Below are 19,606 nucleotides of genomic sequence, written 5' to 3' on the forward strand. Positions count from 1 at the left end.
AGACAACTTTCTAAAACAGACCAACCAGAGCAAACAGCAGAGGTCAGATAAATTCTCGCTCATCAGTCACTTTCTTCTGTATTGGTAAACTTCCCCATACCAAGAAAGTCTTATGAATCTAGATGACATTTTTCTTCTTGCTTTTAACCCCTTTTCTGCCACCAAACAGCACTAGCAGGTTTGGCAATACACATATTGAACTTTGAGCACACAGGGGCAGTATAATGTACAGATGCCTGTGCTTTGTATATGCAGAGACTATTAAAAATATATTGGTAATCCACTGCATTGCCAAATATCTCTAATCACATGTATTAGATCACAAGAGTGGGACAATGACGGACATTTGTAATGTGCTTTTCTCTCCGAGTACAGGGAGTGTTGTGGATTCTTTTCTCTCTGTCAATTTCTACAACGGAGTCTCCAAAGGAAACATGGCGCAGATGTGAACTTGGCTTCAGCCACCCAAATTCTTCCTCATATCATCGGAAACATTTGTCCACATATCTGTCATTAGATATTAGGTTGTAAGTGGAGTCAACTGTGTCAACGGAATAAATATTAAACGGAACTTTTATTTCATGTGTGAGGTCAATTAACTATCACTGGAATGGGGCAGAATCCCCTTTATAAATACCGTAATACTAATATGAGACGATAATGGCCTCATAAGCTGTTGTTCAGACCATGGCAGACTAATATACTTCCCATTAGAATTTGCAACCCGATCACTCTGAGCTCCAAAAGTTTCTAACTAAATTACACCTCCCACGACTCTCGCCTTCCCAAGTACACGCTATTTCTCAATCACTACCTGTGATGAAATCCTCACTACTATTAAAGGGAGTCTATCACCGCCCCCAGCTACTTTATACTGCTCCCATAGTGGTGTAGATGCTGTTAGCAGAATATAAGTAATACCTTTCTTATGTTTCGGAGTCCCATGGATGCGGAGAAAAAGCACTTTTCGGCTAAGGCCCCACGGACCAGAACTGCTGCGGTAAAGCGCTGCGGGAACATCTGCGGCATGAACGCATCGCGGTTCTTCCTGCAGCGCTTTGAACAGAAAGTTCACTGAGTTCCGCAGACTTTCTGTTACAGTTATATCTATGGGTAAGTTTCTGTAGATATAATTAACTTGCTGCGATTTTCAAAACTGCAACGTAGGATTTTTTCCCGCAAAGTGGGAATGGGATTTGTATAAATCCCATCCACTTTGCAGGTACTGTACAATGCTGCGATTTTTCCCGTGGCGTTTCCACCACCTGGGGACCCGGCCTTATTCTTTATTCAAATGAGGATCTTGGAGTATCGGGAGAGTTTTCTTCTATTACTGAGCACTGCTGCATCATCACTAAACTTATCCACCCTGCATTCAGCTCCTCCCCCTGGGCACTGTAAGTTGATCCTCCCACTACCCATGGGGTGTTGCAGACTGTAGGATCAGCGTGTTTAGTGATTGCTGGGGAATTATCCATTTTTGGATGTATATTCAGCTACGGTCCTGTGTGGTCCTGGTTACCATTCTACTTCCAACTGTTTATTGGCCAGTGGGTTGCTTGTAGGAGGTGTGCCCATCCTTTCCTGGGCAAAATCAGTATACCATACTTCTTCTAGAGGGCTTGTTTAAGAGTTTGCCACTGTTATCCCCCTCATGGGGCAGGATGTGAGATGCTCATTGGTGTAATTGGCTGCCTTCAGGCATGATGTTAAAGGGAGCGCCACCTATTGGACTGCATGACTGAGATTCTTCCTAATTACATAATGGAAGATAGACTTGCACATCCTCAGTGAGCGCCCTCTGTTGGTGTGCATGACTGAGGCACTAACCTCCTAATTACATCATGGCTGTCAGATTTACATATTCTTCCCATGTTACAACCCCCAGTGAAGAGGAGGAGGCAAGGGCAGATTAAGACTACCATGTGCTGTATGAAGATTATGTGCCCCCCACCAGGCTAAAGTTTTCAGGGTCTTATAAATGGTCTTATTATAATGCGCCATTGTGATACATATGTGACCCAAATTTCCTGTTTTAAAAACAAGCAGAACCTGCTATTTTTACTTCCTTTACACAATAGGATTTGGTTAGAGGACCTTTTCACCAGCACCGCCATTCCTGACACTGGGTGTACATAACAGGTGAAACACAGAATTATCTGCAGTACCAGACACAGCCCTGGGACAAGAGTGGCGCTGTTATTTAGGAAAGCAGACATGTTTTTTTCCAACCCCTTTAACTCAATTGTCTCATTGTCGACTGCATAGTATGAGAAAGAGAAGGGTCTGGTTTGGGAGAACAGGTATCCTCCAGCCAGGTAATTAAAGGGTGTATGGTAGTAGCCCACAGGAGGGAGGTCAGGTGACTAGTTAAGGACTGGTATAGGTTGTGTGGCCCACTAGTGAGGAAACTGAATTTACAACAAGGTAACTGTGTCACTCCTGTGTGGCAGGTGGGCTCTTGTATAGAGAGGAAACGTTCTTGTAGTAGACAGAGAAGGTTTTGTTTTTGTTCATGTCTTCATAAGGACAAACTATTTCTGCACCTGCAAGTGAATAAACCCCAAACTTGAGTTTGACCCCTCCTCTGCGTCCCTGTTTCCTGCCCTGCTACCCAGTATCTTCCTGAGCGGTTCCCCACAATAGCGAATGATGGTCAGATATGTAAGTAATAGCATCTAAGATATAAAATGTACAGTTATTTCTTTTTCTTTCCTGAATGTATTTTTCTGAAGTCATGTGGTCGGTCTTAGCACGCTACTACTACCGTAGTACAATATACCGTATGTATCCTGCTTTATATACTGCACAATAGAGGCACAAAGGATAAACCTGCATTTCTAGTTTAGTCTCTCAACCCTACAATGTAAATCTGTCTTTTTCTTACAATGTTCCTGACGCTTATTGTCATGTACTAGTAGAGTGTTCCCGCTGCTATACAGCGAGGTTAGTGTATGGTACTATGGTGACTGTGGTCTCTATAGAAATGAATTCCCCTCTCTGTTCTGAATCATATCCGTGATGGTGACAACATACTCGTGTGTAAGAGGCGTGTACACAACATAGAAATGAAGCTGAAGTCAGAACACACACTCGCACCGACACAGAACTAAGACACCAGGCAGCAGCCGCATGTGAGTACAAACAGTGCGTAGCAAGTACAGTAAAGCCGGAGTTGTTAATGTTATTTTTTTTTACATTTTTGGGACTACAATTGTAGTTTTAGGTTTCCTATTATTGTCCCACATTCCTTGTAGTGATCGATAGATCCGTATTATTTATACTTCACACTTCCTTAAAGGATGTGACCATGATTTAAGAACTTACATCCGGGATCTTGTATCTTTATATCCGTGTATTTTTTATGGCTTTAAGTCTACGGATCTTATCCTTAGATATAGTAATGTATTATAATGCTATATGAGAAGTGACGTTTGCGTCCGCTCCTAGGGACCCCCTATTCTTACCCCCATCAAGGTGATATATGTCGCTGAAATTTCCCCAATGTGGGACTATTAAAGGATTATCTTATCTTATCTTATTTTTTAGAGTAGTCTCTTCTTTCCTATATAGTTAGCTACAGCAAAATAAAATAGGGCATGTGGTATTTTAATAATTGGTGCCCTATAGGTAGCAATTGACAATGTGACTAACAATGACTATCGTGTTACAATGGCACTTGTCAAGGAATGGGGTATCCCTTAAAGGACGATTGATGGAAATGAGATCTGGGAAGTTCAGAGACCACGTCAACTCCTTGAACTCTTGATCATTCCTTTTGTGTAGTGCGGCGGGTGGATTTTCCTGCTGACTGACAGCATAATGTTTTTAGGAAAGGGTATACATAGTCTGTGACAAAGTTTAGATCGATGGTAAATGTTAAGATAACACCACAGGACCCAAGAATCCTCATGAGAATATTGCCCAGAACATTGCACTGGCTTGTCTTCTTCTCATAGAACATCCAATTCCATCTGTTCACCAGCTAACAGTATATACACAATTAGATATACACATGATGATCCTTGTTCATCAATCCAAGCCATAATGCTCCATGGGCCAGTTCTGACAGCCATTGTAGGTGTTCTTCATAGGTGGGCAGGGATCAGTGGAGGCACTATCACCAGTCTGCGGCCCCATAGGCAGCTGTGACATCCTGCATCTTCTGACACCTTTTTATCTTGGCCACTAGAGATGAGCAAACAGTGAAGTGTTCAATATTCGAATCAAGTAGCCCCTCAAAACTCGACTGTTTGAACGAATATTGAACCCCATTATAGTCTATGGGAGAAAATGCTTTGTTTCAGGGGAAGCCACACTTCGACTCAGGAGAGTCACCAAGTCCACTATGACACCCCAGGAAATGATGCCAACACCCTGGAATGCAACTGGGACAGGAGGGGAAGCATGTCTGGGGGCATCTAACAAGCCCAAGTACCTGTATTACGCCACTATCTGGTCGGGATCTCTGTCAGTTTGCAATATGCGCGAGCTGACTTTTTCCCATAGGAATGCATTGACCAGCATTGATTGGCCGAATGCCATACAGAGTACAGCATTTGGCCAATCAATGCTGGTTCTGCCGAAGGAGGCGGAGTCTAAGATCGGTCCACAGCAGTCTCCATTGTGGTCCAATCTCAGATGTAGCAGTGTTGATCGCACAGCTCTGCTACACCTGACATGTAGCAGAGCTGGCCGTGTGCTGAGCTCTGCTACACCCGAGATGTAGCAGAGCTGGCCGTGCTACACCACAGATGTAAATAAAGGTAATCCCTAGCTAACCCTGCCAGTACATCTATCCCTGTCTCACAGTCACATTGTTCACAGTCTCATAAGACCCGGATCTTAAATCCACTATTCGTATAAAGTAGAGATCACCTGACTTTTTCAGATTTATTTATTTTTTTCGATGCCTCGGTTGTCGTAGTTCCTGTCCCACCTCCCCTGCACAGTTACTAGTGCAAAAAAAGCGCCAGGGAAGGTGGGAGGGGATACAAATTTTTAGTGCGTTTGCCTCGTGGTATTCGATTGTAATCAAATACCTCGAATGGCCTGATATTCGATCGAACATCAATTTGATCGAATGCCGTTCGCTAATCTCTATTGGCCACTATTCATTTTTCAGAAATTTGTGCTATTCTCTGTTACCCACTTGTATCGATAAGGCTTGGGTGCCCAGGACCCTTCCCTGGTTCATTCACTTATTTGGACCAGCTTTATAGGTATTTACCACTGCATGTTGGGGGCACCCCCATCCTCACCCTGCACTCCCCTATGTAGCTGTACCGAGGGCAAGAGCCCTGTCTGTCGCCCTACTGGCACAGAGGCAGATTGGCCAGAGTGCTCATGCTGATATATGTCCAACTTCACAAGCACCTACAATGGGCATGTGAGCATCATAAGTGGACTGGCGCAATGGAAGAAGATGGCACAATTGTGTGGACGATCAGATGCAAAGGTTTCTCTTAGTTGGAGGAGAGATGGCACATGGTTCCACTATGGGTGACTAGTCCTCTTCAATCTATTAGGGCAGCTTTTCGTCAGTTCCAGGTATCCTATACAAAGATCTATTCAATGAGAATACAAGAGATATGAATTCCTAGGAGCCTAGAATGATGGTCGTCCTAAATCTTGTGATATCTAGTACTGCAAAATGTAAGGTATATTAAGGTCATTACACATGTCATTTACACAGGAAGCCATGGAAGTGAACAGAGACTCTCACGTTCCTGCACACAAGAGGCAGCCAAAAGAGGAGCTGGTTGGTGAGTGTCTCTGATACCTTCTTAATCTATGGTGGCAAACATGAATTGTGAACATAATACTTGGAGATGATGATTTTTCCTGTTAGGTTTTGTCTCTTCTTCTTCTTTCTTTTTTTTAAAATGTAGATTGTGAGCCCCATATAGGACTCACAATGTACATTTTTTCCCTATCAGTATGTCTTTGGAGTATGGGAGGAAATCCACGGGGAGAACATACAAACTCTTTGCAGATGTTGTCCTTGGCAGGATTCGAACCCAGGACTCCAGCGCTGCAAGGCGCCACCGTGTTGGCCCTAGTTTGTGTTTTTTCTTGTCCATTGTGGACAGACAATGCCATACTTAACAACTCTCCTGACCTATCTGCTTAAGGAACTACTTGTAGTCGCCATAAAATAATAAGTCTGAAGCTTTTTGTTACAATGTTTTATACTCTGTAATTCCTCCTGGAAATGTATGAATACTTTGGCTAGTAGAGCTGTTCAGTTGGGCAGTGTCAGACTAGGGACACATCCTTCATCCATACAATCACATCCATACAATCACATCCATACAATCACATCCATACAATCACATCCATACAATCGGAATGCACATACCCAGTTGCCAATATATTCATACAGTTCCAGGAGGAATAACCTAGTAATGATACAATACTTGGTTGGAAGAGAAGATGATCGCTGTTGACTAGTCAGGACCTCTCTCTAGATAATCCCTACATGCTAGAAGGGTCCCTTAAGAATAAGCTGATCACATAATGGCTTCTTACTGGGACCTCCAGCGATCAGCTGTAATCTGTTGGGCCCTACGGCGCCACCACAGGGAAACAGAAGAGTTACAGTTTGCTCGATCAAATCAATGGGTCTCATGTTTTAAGCAGGAAAAAGTGTACATGCAGTACTTCATCTGCCAGAAACTCCAACGCAGGTGTGAACACAGCCTTTACTGGTGCTACGTGTTCTCACACATTTTAGGCCACTTATATTGAGCAGCCATTTTGGATTGGCATACAACTAACGATGCAGTTCACACTCAAGAAGTTGCCATTTTATTATTTATGACGTAAAACCAGATTTCTTGCATTTTTTAAAGCATAGCTCAAGAATACAACACCTTGACGTTGAATCTAAGCTGACAGGTTGGGCAAGTCTCACATGATCAGGAAGGGGCGGTGGGGTTAGATAGCAATACAATGTCACGGTTATACTAGAAGAACAAAGATAAGGAAGTCTTTGTCTATGTACCAGATAACAGCAGAAGTACGACATGTACCCAGGTATAAGTAAGGCTCAGTTCACTTCTGCATTCGGGATTCCGTTTGGGGAGTCCCCGAACAGAATACTGAACACATTGACAAGCGGTGAGCAGTGAAAGCACACGGATCCCATAGACTATAATGGGGTCCGTGTGTTTTCCGCGCATAGTCTGCACAAGTCGTGTGGAGAGGAAAGTAGTTCATGAAGTACTTTTCTGTCCGTATGCTCCGTGCAGACACCGTGCAGCCATTATAGTCTATGGGATCCGTGTGCTTTCACTGCTCACCGCTTGTCAATGCGTTCAGTATTTCATTCGGGGGTTCCCCATGCGGATTCCCCGAACAGAATACCGAACGCAGGTGTGAACCAGGCCTAAGGCTAAGTTCACATTCATTGGAAACTCCATTTTAGAAACTGCTGAAAATTAGCGTAAAGCAAAGTCCTGTACAGAGGGATTTTCTATCCATCGATTTCAGCTGTGAGACGACGGACACCCGGCTGATTCCATTATAATCAATGCATTTCGCCAGTGTCCATGTTCAACTACTAAAATAGTGGTCCGGTTCTCTGTTGTTCACGTCCCCTGGCAGATCCGAATGACTCTGTGCTCACAGGAACACTCTGAAGTCTCAGCAATGAGAAGGACAATATGGAGGTTGCAGCCTCTGAATCTCTTCTCATTCACTGACCGCATACTAATATCGTAAAAGGGATGTGAAGATGATGCATAAATTATATAAGAAAATATTTGTTCTATAGTCATTAAACGTTATCTGCATAAAAACGGAGAACCCCTTTAATATCATTAGACAACACCTGCTGGTAAGCGCAGGTCAATACTCTGCACATGACGGAACGCAGCATTAAAAGTGTCTCAAAACACATGTAGGTATAGGCGGGTGGTTGGATTTGGAATAAAGCCCTGACGGGGTTAAAACATGAATAACCTGTACGCCCTGAGGTTCCTGTACAAGATATGTAGGGTAAGTAGGGTAAGCTATTTACTGTAAAGAATACATTCTTGAGTCCTCCAGTAACACGGTGTCAACCTTTTTAGGGTGTGTTCACATGGAGGAAAATGAAGAATTCCTCTTCATTTTCACCGCGGTCTAGCCCGTGACCGGATGCTGATAGTGTTTCAGTATTCCATCATGGCATCCCCGCTGCTTAATAGGCATAATCGGCAGCAAGTCTCGATCTACGGACTCCACGGTGGAATTAGCTACTGTATCCGCCGCAAGATCAAGCAGGACGCTTCTTTTTTCTGCGTCCTGTTGCAAAACAAACAGAAACAATTGATTGAAAACAATCGGAGATGGATTCTGGAAGGGTTGGGGGCAGATTCCTCCGAGTGAACACAGCCTTACAGGAATTTCCAGATTTTAGTTTGAACACCCATTATATTTTGCTTTTGTGTGTATATATATTATTGTTAGTATTATATGTACCTGTATATTTTGTGTACTGTACGTAACCCCCAAATGTAAAGCACCATGGAATTAATGGTGCTATATAAAAAAACAATAATAATAAAAATATATATATGGAGCAGACGCTAAGTATAAGTTTATACTGCCACCTAGTGGCACAGTTGCTAACTGCATGACACTTTATTCTACATATTATTGCCCCAACATATTACTGCAACTATAATGCTACAGAGCGTAGCGACCTGGTGGCTGTGGTGCCTATATCGTATAGAAATGGTCAAAGACACATTTGCCGGGAAAATCAGAGTTTGCAGAGAATGGGGTTGTGTGCTGCAGACTTAACATAGGACTCTTGTCTGTGTTTTTAGATGCTATGAAAGGAGAGATAGGAGCCTGCGGCTGGATCATTCTGATAATATCGGCTCTATTTGCTGCTATCACCTTCCCTTTTTCCATCTGGTTCTGTGTTAAGGTAACTCTCATTGGTAGACTCATATTAGGAGATATATTCCTCTGCGGATGTGCTAAGGAGCCCATACTTGTACCTCAGCTGTGTCATTGTATTTATTCTACTATTTCTATGTAAATGTCCTAGATTATTCAGGAATATGAGCGAGCCGTAGTGTTCAGGCTGGGACGTATAATCTCAGGAAAAGCCAAAGGACCAGGTATGACCTGTCTAATGCAATAAACCATGATGTATGCTTATGTGTATAACCATGGAGGTCAGGCTGTTGCACAATTATACAATTGTAATACTGTAGTTTTTACTGTAAAATTTACTTCCTATTTCCCTTTCCTTTTGCTGCCATTCTTGGCTTTGGCTAAAAAAATAAAATGCAGCAAAATCTGCAACAAAAAAAGGCTGCGTTTCCACAATGTGGGGAGGGGGGGGGGTGGCTTCAGCCTTAGTGTTCTGGCTGCTTCAGTGTTTTATGCAATGGTTAAATGCTACATAACTACATTGCACTTCACTTACTGACAGCAGTCACATGTATATTCTACCATGCATGGTATAGGATCTTATAGATACAAGCGGTCTGCATGTGCAGTGTCTGGTCTATACAGCTGCTGCATCCCAGATGGAGGGAACCGGTGTGTGGGAGTAGTAGTGGTGGATGACATGCCAACAACTAGGCTGAGCACGCTCAACCACACAGCCAAGCTGCAATGAATGGGGCCCTGCAGCACTACCTGATGGTAGGGGTAGTAGTTTGCCCAGGGCGCTTCCAGTTGGAGAGGGGTCCTCTCTACTTTGAGCCGGTGTGATGGTGTTCAGACGGTCCCTGATGGTAAAGCAGTAGCGATTAACGGTTTGTGCAGTTGGAACTTTACTCAGCAACTGAACAAGTAATACAACACGCAGCTTCCAAATAGGGGTTGTAGTCTCTCAGTATTCAGCTCCCTCCTCATCACTTGGTCGCCCAGTGCTGTTAAGGTTCTAGTGCCATAGGCCATGCATAAACTAACTCCACTCCTCCAGCAGCAGATATTGAGGGCTGTACTCTAGGGAAATCCTGACAGGGGTCTGGTTGCCTTGTGGAAGGTGCCAGGACAACACTTGTTGTCAATGGCATTCACTGCTCCTCCTGGCACAATGTCCAAAATGATGACAGCTGGTATTCTGTGTCTCTGGGCTGTCTTAAGTTGAGCCTTGGGCTGAATTCTTCCTCCTCGGGGCTGTAGGGAGAACTGCCAGGCCTCAGTCCTGGGATGCACGGTCTCCTCCTGGGGTGCACGGTCTCCTCCTGGGATGCACTGTCTCCTTATGTCCCTTAGTGGCCCCTGCACACACTATTACCACACTCCTTTAGCACACTACCTCAGCACCAAGGCTGTAACGGCTCCACAGGAGACCTAAGTCTCCCAGACCCCATCCAGTGGTCTGTGATATAGTACAAGGCTGTACAAAGTACAAGGTTTGAATGACAGAGGGAACCACAGGGAAAGTAATATGGAGAACTCTACAAAACAATACATGTAACACAGAACATACAGACAGGACATACAAAGTATAAGCAGGAGCACTGAGGATGCTGCACTGATATTTAGAGATACAATCTGCAATGCAATTTTTTAGTTGTAAGTAAATGTCATTCATGTAATGAAATGGACATACAATACTAATATGATGTCCTATCCACTGCTTTAGAGGAAAAGATGCATTTTTTTATGTACAGTGATATTTGATATTGCTCATGACTAGCTGTGACAAAGAGCAAGCTATCCCAAGCTATAAGGGCTGCCGGTGACATATACAGACCTAATGTGAAGGACATATACATGGACTGTGCTTACTGACTTGTTCTCTCTTTTTGCACAGGATTGATATTCATTCTCCCCTGCACAGACACCTTTATTAAAGTGGATCTCAGGGTCATATCATTTGCAATCCCTCCACAAGAGGTAGGCATGGAGAAATATCTCATTTATCTCATGTGATGGTCGTACAACTACTCAACCCTACTCGATACAGATTACTCGTACCTCTGGGACATGCACCTGTTTCTAAATTGACCCCCCCCCCCCCCCCTTCCCCAGCCTTCATGCCCCACTACTTACGCTAGATTCACACTAGCGTTGGGGGTTTCTGTTGTTCGGGTAAACCTAATCCGCTCAAAAAGCGGTTACCTGCTGAAACAGCTATCTGATGTGTATGGGCAGGTTATGGCTTTAGCCTAGATTTTATACAGATCTATAAATTTTAAAACTGGACCAGTGTCAGAATCCGTGTTCCTTTCATATTGGTCTTTAATAAATCCACACGTAACATGCTCTGTAATGTTCCCTCTACATATTACACGACTGTAGCAAAAAAAAAAAAAAAAAAAATTAAAAAAAAATTCCCATAATAGTTTATACATTTTATTACAATAGTGCTAACATATTCTTCAGCCCTTTACAATGAGGATAAGAAGTAAATATACAGGGACAAATAATGAGAACCAATACAAATCCAGAAATAGTAAGAAAAATGGACAAACTCTTCTTGTACACGTTTACAATGTCGTTGGATGACGAGAGTGATACCAATGAAATCAAGTGGACCAGCCATGTGTATGTTCACATGGGAGTATAAATAAAGCTTTACGGCCCAGGTGGTAAAATGGGGAGGTTTAAGGGTCCAATCACAAAGAGTTTTTGGCGAGGATTTTGGTGCTGAATCTGTGTCAGAATCCACGTGGAAAAAAATGCCTCCCCATAGAGTTGTATGGGGTTCGCTAGCTTTTTTTTCCGCCAGCAGAAAAAAAAAAAGCTTCCTTCAGGCGGTTTCTGCCTGCAAAAACCAACGCAGTCAATGGGAGGCGGAAAATCCATGTGGAGTTGGCAAAAACCACGTGGAAAAAATGCTAGCGGTTTTTTCAAGGTCCATGCACTGTGCTGGAGGAAAAAAACATATTTCCTAATTCCTGAAGTGAATTTTTTCCTCCAAAAAATTGTGTGAGTGGACTTTTAGGGCTTGTTCACACAGGGGGCGGTGGGGCGGATTTTGACCATATTTTGGCTCGGGGAGCCAAGTCAAAATATGGTCAAAATCCGCCTGCCACGATGTCGCAGTCGCAGCTTCCCCCTCCCCGGACTCGGCTCAAATGAATGGGCCGATGCCGGAGGTTGCAGCTGCCAGGCGGAAGCCGTGGGTCAGCGAGACGCGGAATCTGCCTGAAGAAAGGGCAGCTCGCTTCTTTTTTTCCGCTATCGGCACTTGCCAATAGCGGAAAAAAGAACGCTAGTGGTCTCCATAGACCACCATTGTAAAGGGGCGGATTATGACGTGGATTCCGCTGTCAAAATCCGCCCCTTTGGCCCTGTGTGAACTAGCCCTAAGTCTTGTCCTCAGGACTGTTCCTGGGCCTACTTTATATGTGTTTTGTAAGCCAAGCCCCAGAATATACCCAAATCTGCCCATATTGTCTATGAAATTAGGGACTGTTCTGGTACATTCAGGACAGCCAGCAACTATGAAACATATGACATATACCACCACTGCCTAACCTCACCTATGTTATAATAGTTCTTTTCTACATCTCCCCATGTGAGAGGTCTCTGACCAGTTCCGATGAACATCTGTATCTAGATTGTAAGCTCTTGTGAGCAGGGCCCTCACTCCTATTGTGTGAAGTGACTTCTTGCTCTGCAATGTCTCACTTTGTCAGTACAGGAGTCTTATAACTTGTAACTTCTTTTTTCATAATCATCTGTGATAAGAATATTCCATTGTTCCACACAGTGTTTATGATGTATTAGCGTGTGTACATTTTATTATAATATACGGAGCTTACTCTTTGGTATTTTCTTCTAGATTCTTACTAAGGATTCAGTGACCACCACAGTCGATGGTGTGGTGTACTACAAGATTCAGAACGCTATCAGATCTGTGGCCAACGTTAACAATGTTCACTTAGCCACTGCCCAGCTGGCACAGACAACGCTGAGGAATATCCTTGGAACACAAACTCTTTCCAGCATCTTGTCCAACCGTGAGGAGATTGCCCACAACATTCAGGTAAGACCAGGCTTAGGTGCCCTCTCTAGTCCATATTTCTCCAACCAGTTCTGTCCATGTTTCGGGAGATTCATATGATATCGTAAAGACTTGGTTATGTTCTTATCCTGCATGGACCTCATACCCCAGAGCAGAAGAAGGCCGGACTGGTGACACTCACTGTATATGACATCACATATCTGTGGAAATATTCAAAGACTTGGGAAAAGTTCACAGCATTGAGGACAAGAAGGAACTAGAAGATGCAATTTCCCAGTAAAATATGTCCAGTGATATAACTGTAGGAGGTTGTGGTCACACGAGGGTGTAACCAGTGACATCACTGTTTAATATCTCTGTACTGTGACATCATTGCTTATTATCCCTGCACTGTGACATCACTATCATTATCCCTGTACTGTGACATCATTGTGTTGTTTATCCCCGTTGTGTTTATTATCTTTGTGACATAACTGAAAGAATAAGGCCTCAAAAACAAGACTTTGTGTGCGGGCTGAGGCTCTGGGGTGCCATGGGGCGGGGGGCTCCGATGGTCTGTTCTGATGACTATATAGAGCAGGTCCTATCCTGCTCTGTGGCATTGGAACGGAATAGAACCCACTATTGAAGTGAATGGGGGATGGAATGAACTTGGATGACACTCATATGACTTATGAAATTCATCCGAGTGCATTCTGCCCTCCCCTTGGTCTGCACACTCATCATTTGTATGTAGCCTAATTCATACAGTCATGGCTGTAAGTGTTGGCACCTCTGAATTTTTTTTCAGAAAATAAGTATTTACCCCAGAATATTATTGCAATTACACATGTTTTATTATAAATGTGTTGATTTCCTTTGTGTATTTTGGAACGACACGAAAAAACTGAAGAAAAAAAAGGTAAATTGGGGCTGGCACCTTCTCAAAATTGTGGGTAAATAACTTTGTTTCAAGCATGTGATGCTCGTTCAAATTCACCTGTGGCAAGTAACAGGTGTGGGCAGTATAAAATTCACACCTGAAACCAGATAACAAGGAGAAAAGTTGTCTCAGTCTTTGCATAGTGTGTTTGTGTGCGCCACACTAAGTGTTGGAGAACAGGAAGAGCAGAAGAGAACTGTCTGAGGACTTGAGAACCAAAATTGTGGAAAAATATCAACAATCTCAAGGTTACAAGTCCATCTCCAGAGATCTTGATGTTCCTTTGTTCATGGTGGGCCACATAAACAATAAGTTGACAACCCATGGCACTGTCACTAATCTCCATGGATGTGGACGGAGGAGAAAAATGGTGAAAGGTTGCAATGCAGGATAGTCCGGGTGGTGAATAAGCAGCCCCGATAAAGTTTCAAAGAAATTCTAGCGCTCCTGCAGGCTCAGGGGGCATCAGTGTCAGCACCAAATATCCGTCCACATGTGAAAGAAATAAAATACTGGCAGGAGACCGAGGAGGATCCCACTGCTTACACAGAAGCATAAAAAACCTAGACTGCAGCTGATGAAGCAAAGAGATTTTTGGTAAAGCAAATCATTCTACTGTTTACCAAAATTAGAATGAGACCTACAAAGAAAAGAACACAGAACCAACAGTCCAATATGGTGGAGGTTCAAAGATGTTTTGTGGTTGTTTTGCTGCCTCTGGCACTCGGTGCCTTGACTGTGCGCAAGGCATCATGAAATCTGAAGATTTAGGGTCTCAATGTGTGGCCCAGTGTCAGAAAGTTGGTCTAGATCAAAAATCCCGAAAAGCACCCTGAAGTGAATGAAAATAGAGATGAGCGAACAGTAAAATGTTCGAGGTTCGATATTCGTTTTGCGTAGCCCCTCAATATTCGACTACTCGAATCGAATATCGAACCCTATTATAGTCTATGGGGGGGAAAATGCTCGTTTCAGGGGTAGGCAACGTTTGATCAAATTATACTTACCAAGTCCACGAGTGAGGGTCGGGCTGGATCCTCCGAGAAGTCTTCTCCGTGCAGCGTCCCCGCGGCATCTTCCGGCTCTGAATTCACTCTGCCAAGCATCGGACCTGGGCAGAGCCGACTGCGCATGCGCGCACTACAAGCGGACATGCGCAGTCGGTTCTGCCCAGGCCCGATGCCTGGCAGAGTGAATTCAGAGCCGGAAGACGCCACGGGGAAGCTGCACGGAGAAGACTTCTAAAGGTAGGAGAAGAGCCAGCGTTGATTGGCCGACTGTATAGCATTCGGCCAATCAATGCTGGTTCTGCATCAAACTTTTCCATTCAAATAGCGAGTGGTACTCGATCGAGTACGAGTATTTTGAATACCGTAGCATTCGATCGAATACCTACTCGATCGAATACTACTCGCTCATCTCTAAATGGAAACAAAGTGCTGGCCACTTCAGAACTCTCCAGCAATGAGTCTGGATCTAAATCCCCATTGAACTCCTGTGGAAAGATCTTAAAATTGCTATTGGGAGAAGAGAAGGCGCCCTCCATATAGGAGAGACCTGGAGCATTTTGCAGAAGAGGGGGACAAAATTCCAGTTGAGAGGTGTAAGAAGCTTGTTGTTGGTTATAGGAAGCCATTGATTTCAGTTATTTTTTCCCCAAAGGATCTGCCACCAAATATTAAGTTGAGGGTGCCATTGATTTTGTCCAGCCCATTTTTGGAGTTTTGCGTGAAATTCTATAATTTCTGGTCTTTTTGTGGTGTTCCAATATACACAAAGGAAATAAACGTGTGTAACAAAACGTGTCATTGCAATCATTTTCTGGAGAAATGTCTGGGGTGACAACACTACTTATGGCCATGACTGTATGTGGCTTCACCATAGCTGGAAACCGTTGAGTAGGAACAATAATAAATTAAACTGATTTGGTCGGTTGGAAACTGGTTGTTTTGTAATATAAGGGGGATTGTAGATTACTTCTTGAAGGGTACTGCCATACTTCTTGAAGGTTTCTACACGTGTAATTGTGGTAAGTAGTAGATGCATGCATCCGGGAGCACTGTATGGACGCCCCCTGGTGGTGCCCCATGATATACCTTGGTGTGGCTGTAACCTTGTCAGTTCCCCAGACTCGGTAAGTGACACATGGATTCATTGAATCTGTATATAGCAGAAAAACCACTCGGCCAGTAATGATATACAGCTAAAATTAGTCAGTGACAGCATTGGCAGCCTAAGGACTGGGAAGACTGTGGTAGGGACTGTGTAAATAACGAGTGCTGATCAACATATTTCTCATTGATCGGTGCTTGTCTTGGCTGGGAATAGCCATTGTAAATGCTGAGCCATCGCAGTATTCCCTGATCAGATTGTACAACTGCAGAGTCGTAATATTATGTCATGTTTCATGTGTTCTAGTCAATACTGGATAATGCTACACTCCAATGGGGAGTGAACGTGGAGCGTGTTGAGATGAGGGATGTGCGCCTTCCTGTGCAGATGCAGAGAGCCATGGCTGCAGAGGCAGAAGCTGTACGAGAGGCCAGAGCCAAGGTAACTACCGCACTATACAAACCGCAAATAACATACAAAGTACTGGTAAGAGATAGTCACACTCTATACATTTTGCATAGATCATCTCCATCTACTGGAGCTACATTTTACTTTATATATTTTCCATGTTTACTGCTATATCAATATTTTTCAACTGCACGGATAATCGAGTCCTGAGTAAAGGGTTAGTCGATTATAATGCGATAGGTGCATTGAATGACCAGAGTATAATGTTGCACCCCATATAAAGGTGTTCCACCATGTTATTGTGAAGGTATAGATAAGGGTATACTGTGATGTTCTGCAGTGCCCTGTAAAATTAACCTTAAAGAAGACCTTTCACCACCTCCAACGGCGCCACTCCACTGTTTCCTGCACAGTTGGAATTTTCTTTCTAGCCCCCACCATTCCTGCGTAACAAATGCAGATAGTTTTGATGCCTGATGAGCTATTTAAGCTTTGTACTCACAGGTGGGCGGTGTCAGGCAGGGGGTGTGACTCAGAGCTCCAATCAGAGGCAGCCATTGTCAGAGCTCAGAATCACACCCCTTATCTGCTCCTGCCTGACACCGCCCTACTGACAGTACAGAGCCTAAATAGCATATCAGGCACCAAAACTAACAGCACTTATTGCTCAGGAACGTGTGGACTAGAGTAAAAAATTCCAACTGTACCATAAACAATGGAGCGGCATCTTCTAACAAAAATACCAAGTTTTTGGCGAAAGGTCCTCTTAAAGGGAGTGTGCAGATATACCCATAATTGGGAATTTCTGGTATGTTTATGGATTCTGTTGGATGAATTAGGGTGGAAAATAAAACTGTTCAACCAATGGGGTTTCAAATGTTGGCTGTTGGCATAGGCTAATAGAGGGATTTCCACAAGAATAGAAGTTTCATGTCCGGGCTTCTAATTAAGGGGATATTCCAGCCACGACAAGTTACCTGCTATCCTTTGTAGTTGCAGATCAGCGGGTGCCCAACTACGACCATGTTGATCACAAGAACTGAACCCCAAATTGAATAAAGGTGGAGTGGTGGTCAATTATGCAGATCTTTATTGCCATTCTTGTATCACTGGGGGTCCCAGTGGTCGTACCCCCACCGATCAGCAAGTGATAATAAGCCCCGATTACACTGATATTGTTAGGATGTGTCAGAGGTTCTCGTATTCTTGATGGCAAATATAATGCCCTGTGCAGCAGTATTCTAGATATCAAGAATATTGGGAACACAGTGGAACCCCATTATAGGTCAGGATTTATCTTAATCCACTTCAATAGAACTAATCCAACTAATTAAGAAGAAAAAATTAAATAATTCACAATACTGAAAGAAACGCTTATGAAATCTAATTAATGGTATGACTCTTAGGGTTGGTTCACACTAGCGCTTGTATTCCGTCCGCATGGAGACACCCCCCCCCCCCGAACGGAATACCAAAGCTAATGCAAGCGCTGTGCAGTTAAGCACACAGAGTCCATAGACTATAATGCACTGCTCGCACAATTCATTTGTGCAGGCAGTGCTCGGCAAGCACACGGAGCCCATTATAGTCTATGGGCTCCATGTGCTTTGCAAGCACATCGCTTGCAATTGTGATTGCATTCCGTCTGGGGGGTCTCCTTGCGGACGGAATACAAGCGCTAGTGTGAACCAACCCTAAGGCTGAGGCCCCACGTTGCAGAAACGTAGCTTTTTTGTTGCATATTTTGTTGCGGCTTTGCAAGCCAAAGCCAAGAATGTCTACAAAAGGAATGGGAAGTTCTTATACTTCTCCCTTCTTCTCAATCCACTCCTTTTTGGCTTTGGCTCAAAAAAACCACAACAAAATCTGCAACAACAAAGCTGTGTTTCCGCAACGTGGTGTCTCAGCCTGAAACGGGAACAGCTCAACAAACAATTAATACAAACGTAAAAAAATCTGAAATACTATAAATGAACAGTAATTTTACCATTTTAGATCGTGGCAGCTGAAGGTGAGATGAATGCCTCTCGAGCCCTGAAAGAAGCCTCCATGGTCATATGTGAATCCCCTGCAGCTCTACAACTGCGTTACCTGCAAACACTGAACACAATCGCAACAGAGAATAATTCCACAATTGTATTCCCCATCCCCATTGACCTATTGCAAGGCCTTGCGAAGAAATGACCCACCCTAGGGCTCTAGAGCTGGTTCACATGAGGATATTATGTAATATTTTATGGAATATGCTGTATATAGTGTCTCTGCAGAGTTGGTATTCATGCATACTGCTTATGTAAATAATGCTATATATAAAAATGTAAATGTAGTGCACCCAAAAATTTGCTAAAATTTGTTTGGTTGCTCCACAACTCTTCCACTTCTGTACTAGTTTTACGCATGGGGAAAAAAAAATTCTTAGAAACCAAAAACTGGCTTACAGTCCAGAGATACTTGAAGGGTTTTTCCAGGCTAAATTCAGTGCTGCAGCCTCTTCACTACATACCAAGCACAGAGCCGTCCATTGTACATTGTGTGGTTCTGTTTGGTATCATAGCTCAGCCCATTCACTTAAACAGACCATGCGCCTACAAGAAATGCATGTCAGGGGGCGACAAGGTGGCTTAGTGGTTAGCACTGCAGCGCTGGAGTCCTGGATTTGAATCCTGCCAGGAACGACATCTGCAAGGAGTTTGTATGTTCTCCCCGTGTTTGCCCCATAGCAAACTTGTGACTGGTGAACCCCCAGCCCTCACATGGTATAAGCTCCTCCTTTACTGTGGGCCAGTAAGGGGTTGCTTAAACCCATGGGGACCAGTAAACTGGGATTTTACCTTGAGGCCAGTGAAGAAGGTGTTATACATAGTGTCACATGGTATAAAGACCCCCTATACTGGTCCCCGTACACAGTATATATCTACTTTATTGGCTCCATGCATTTTTTTTTTTTTTTTTAGTAGGCCGTTACTTGCTGGATTACTCAAGCTGGTAATGGCCACTATTTACTTACCGATTTCTGCTCCTGCTCACGGCAGCCTCTGCCTCCACTTCCCCTTCAGGAGGTCCCATGCACCGCGCTGAATAGCGTCATTGATGTCTTGATGCTCATCTGTAAGTGACCAACACCTGGGACTTCTGCAGATCAGCTGCTTTGGGACGTTGTGGCTCCTGATCATGTTCACATGCTGCTCATTCACCATATTACTTATGGTGGTGAGTTTAGGTACTGCAGCTTT

General features: G+C 43.7%; 1 protein-coding gene across 1 annotated transcript; it reads left to right on the plus strand.

Annotated features, from left to right (window-relative positions):
- Window positions 1-5,698: 5,698 nt before the first annotated feature.
- Window positions 5,699-18,602, plus strand: STOML3 (stomatin like 3). Its single transcript, XM_075265924.1, has 7 exons — window positions 5,699-5,765; window positions 8,817-8,920; window positions 9,044-9,116; window positions 10,772-10,854; window positions 12,749-12,952; window positions 16,272-16,406; window positions 18,369-18,602. The coding sequence occupies exons 1-7, from the start codon at window positions 5,702-5,704 to the stop codon at window positions 18,555-18,557; spliced, it is 852 nt and encodes a 283-aa protein (XP_075122025.1). The 5' UTR covers window positions 5,699-5,701; the 3' UTR covers window positions 18,558-18,602.
- The last annotated feature ends 1,004 nt before the right edge of the window (window positions 18,603-19,606 follow it).

The sequence above is a fragment of the Leptodactylus fuscus genome, chromosome 2 (assembly GCF_031893055.1).
Source record: "Leptodactylus fuscus isolate aLepFus1 chromosome 2, aLepFus1.hap2, whole genome shotgun sequence".
NCBI lineage: Eukaryota > Metazoa > Chordata > Amphibia > Anura > Leptodactylidae > Leptodactylus > Leptodactylus fuscus.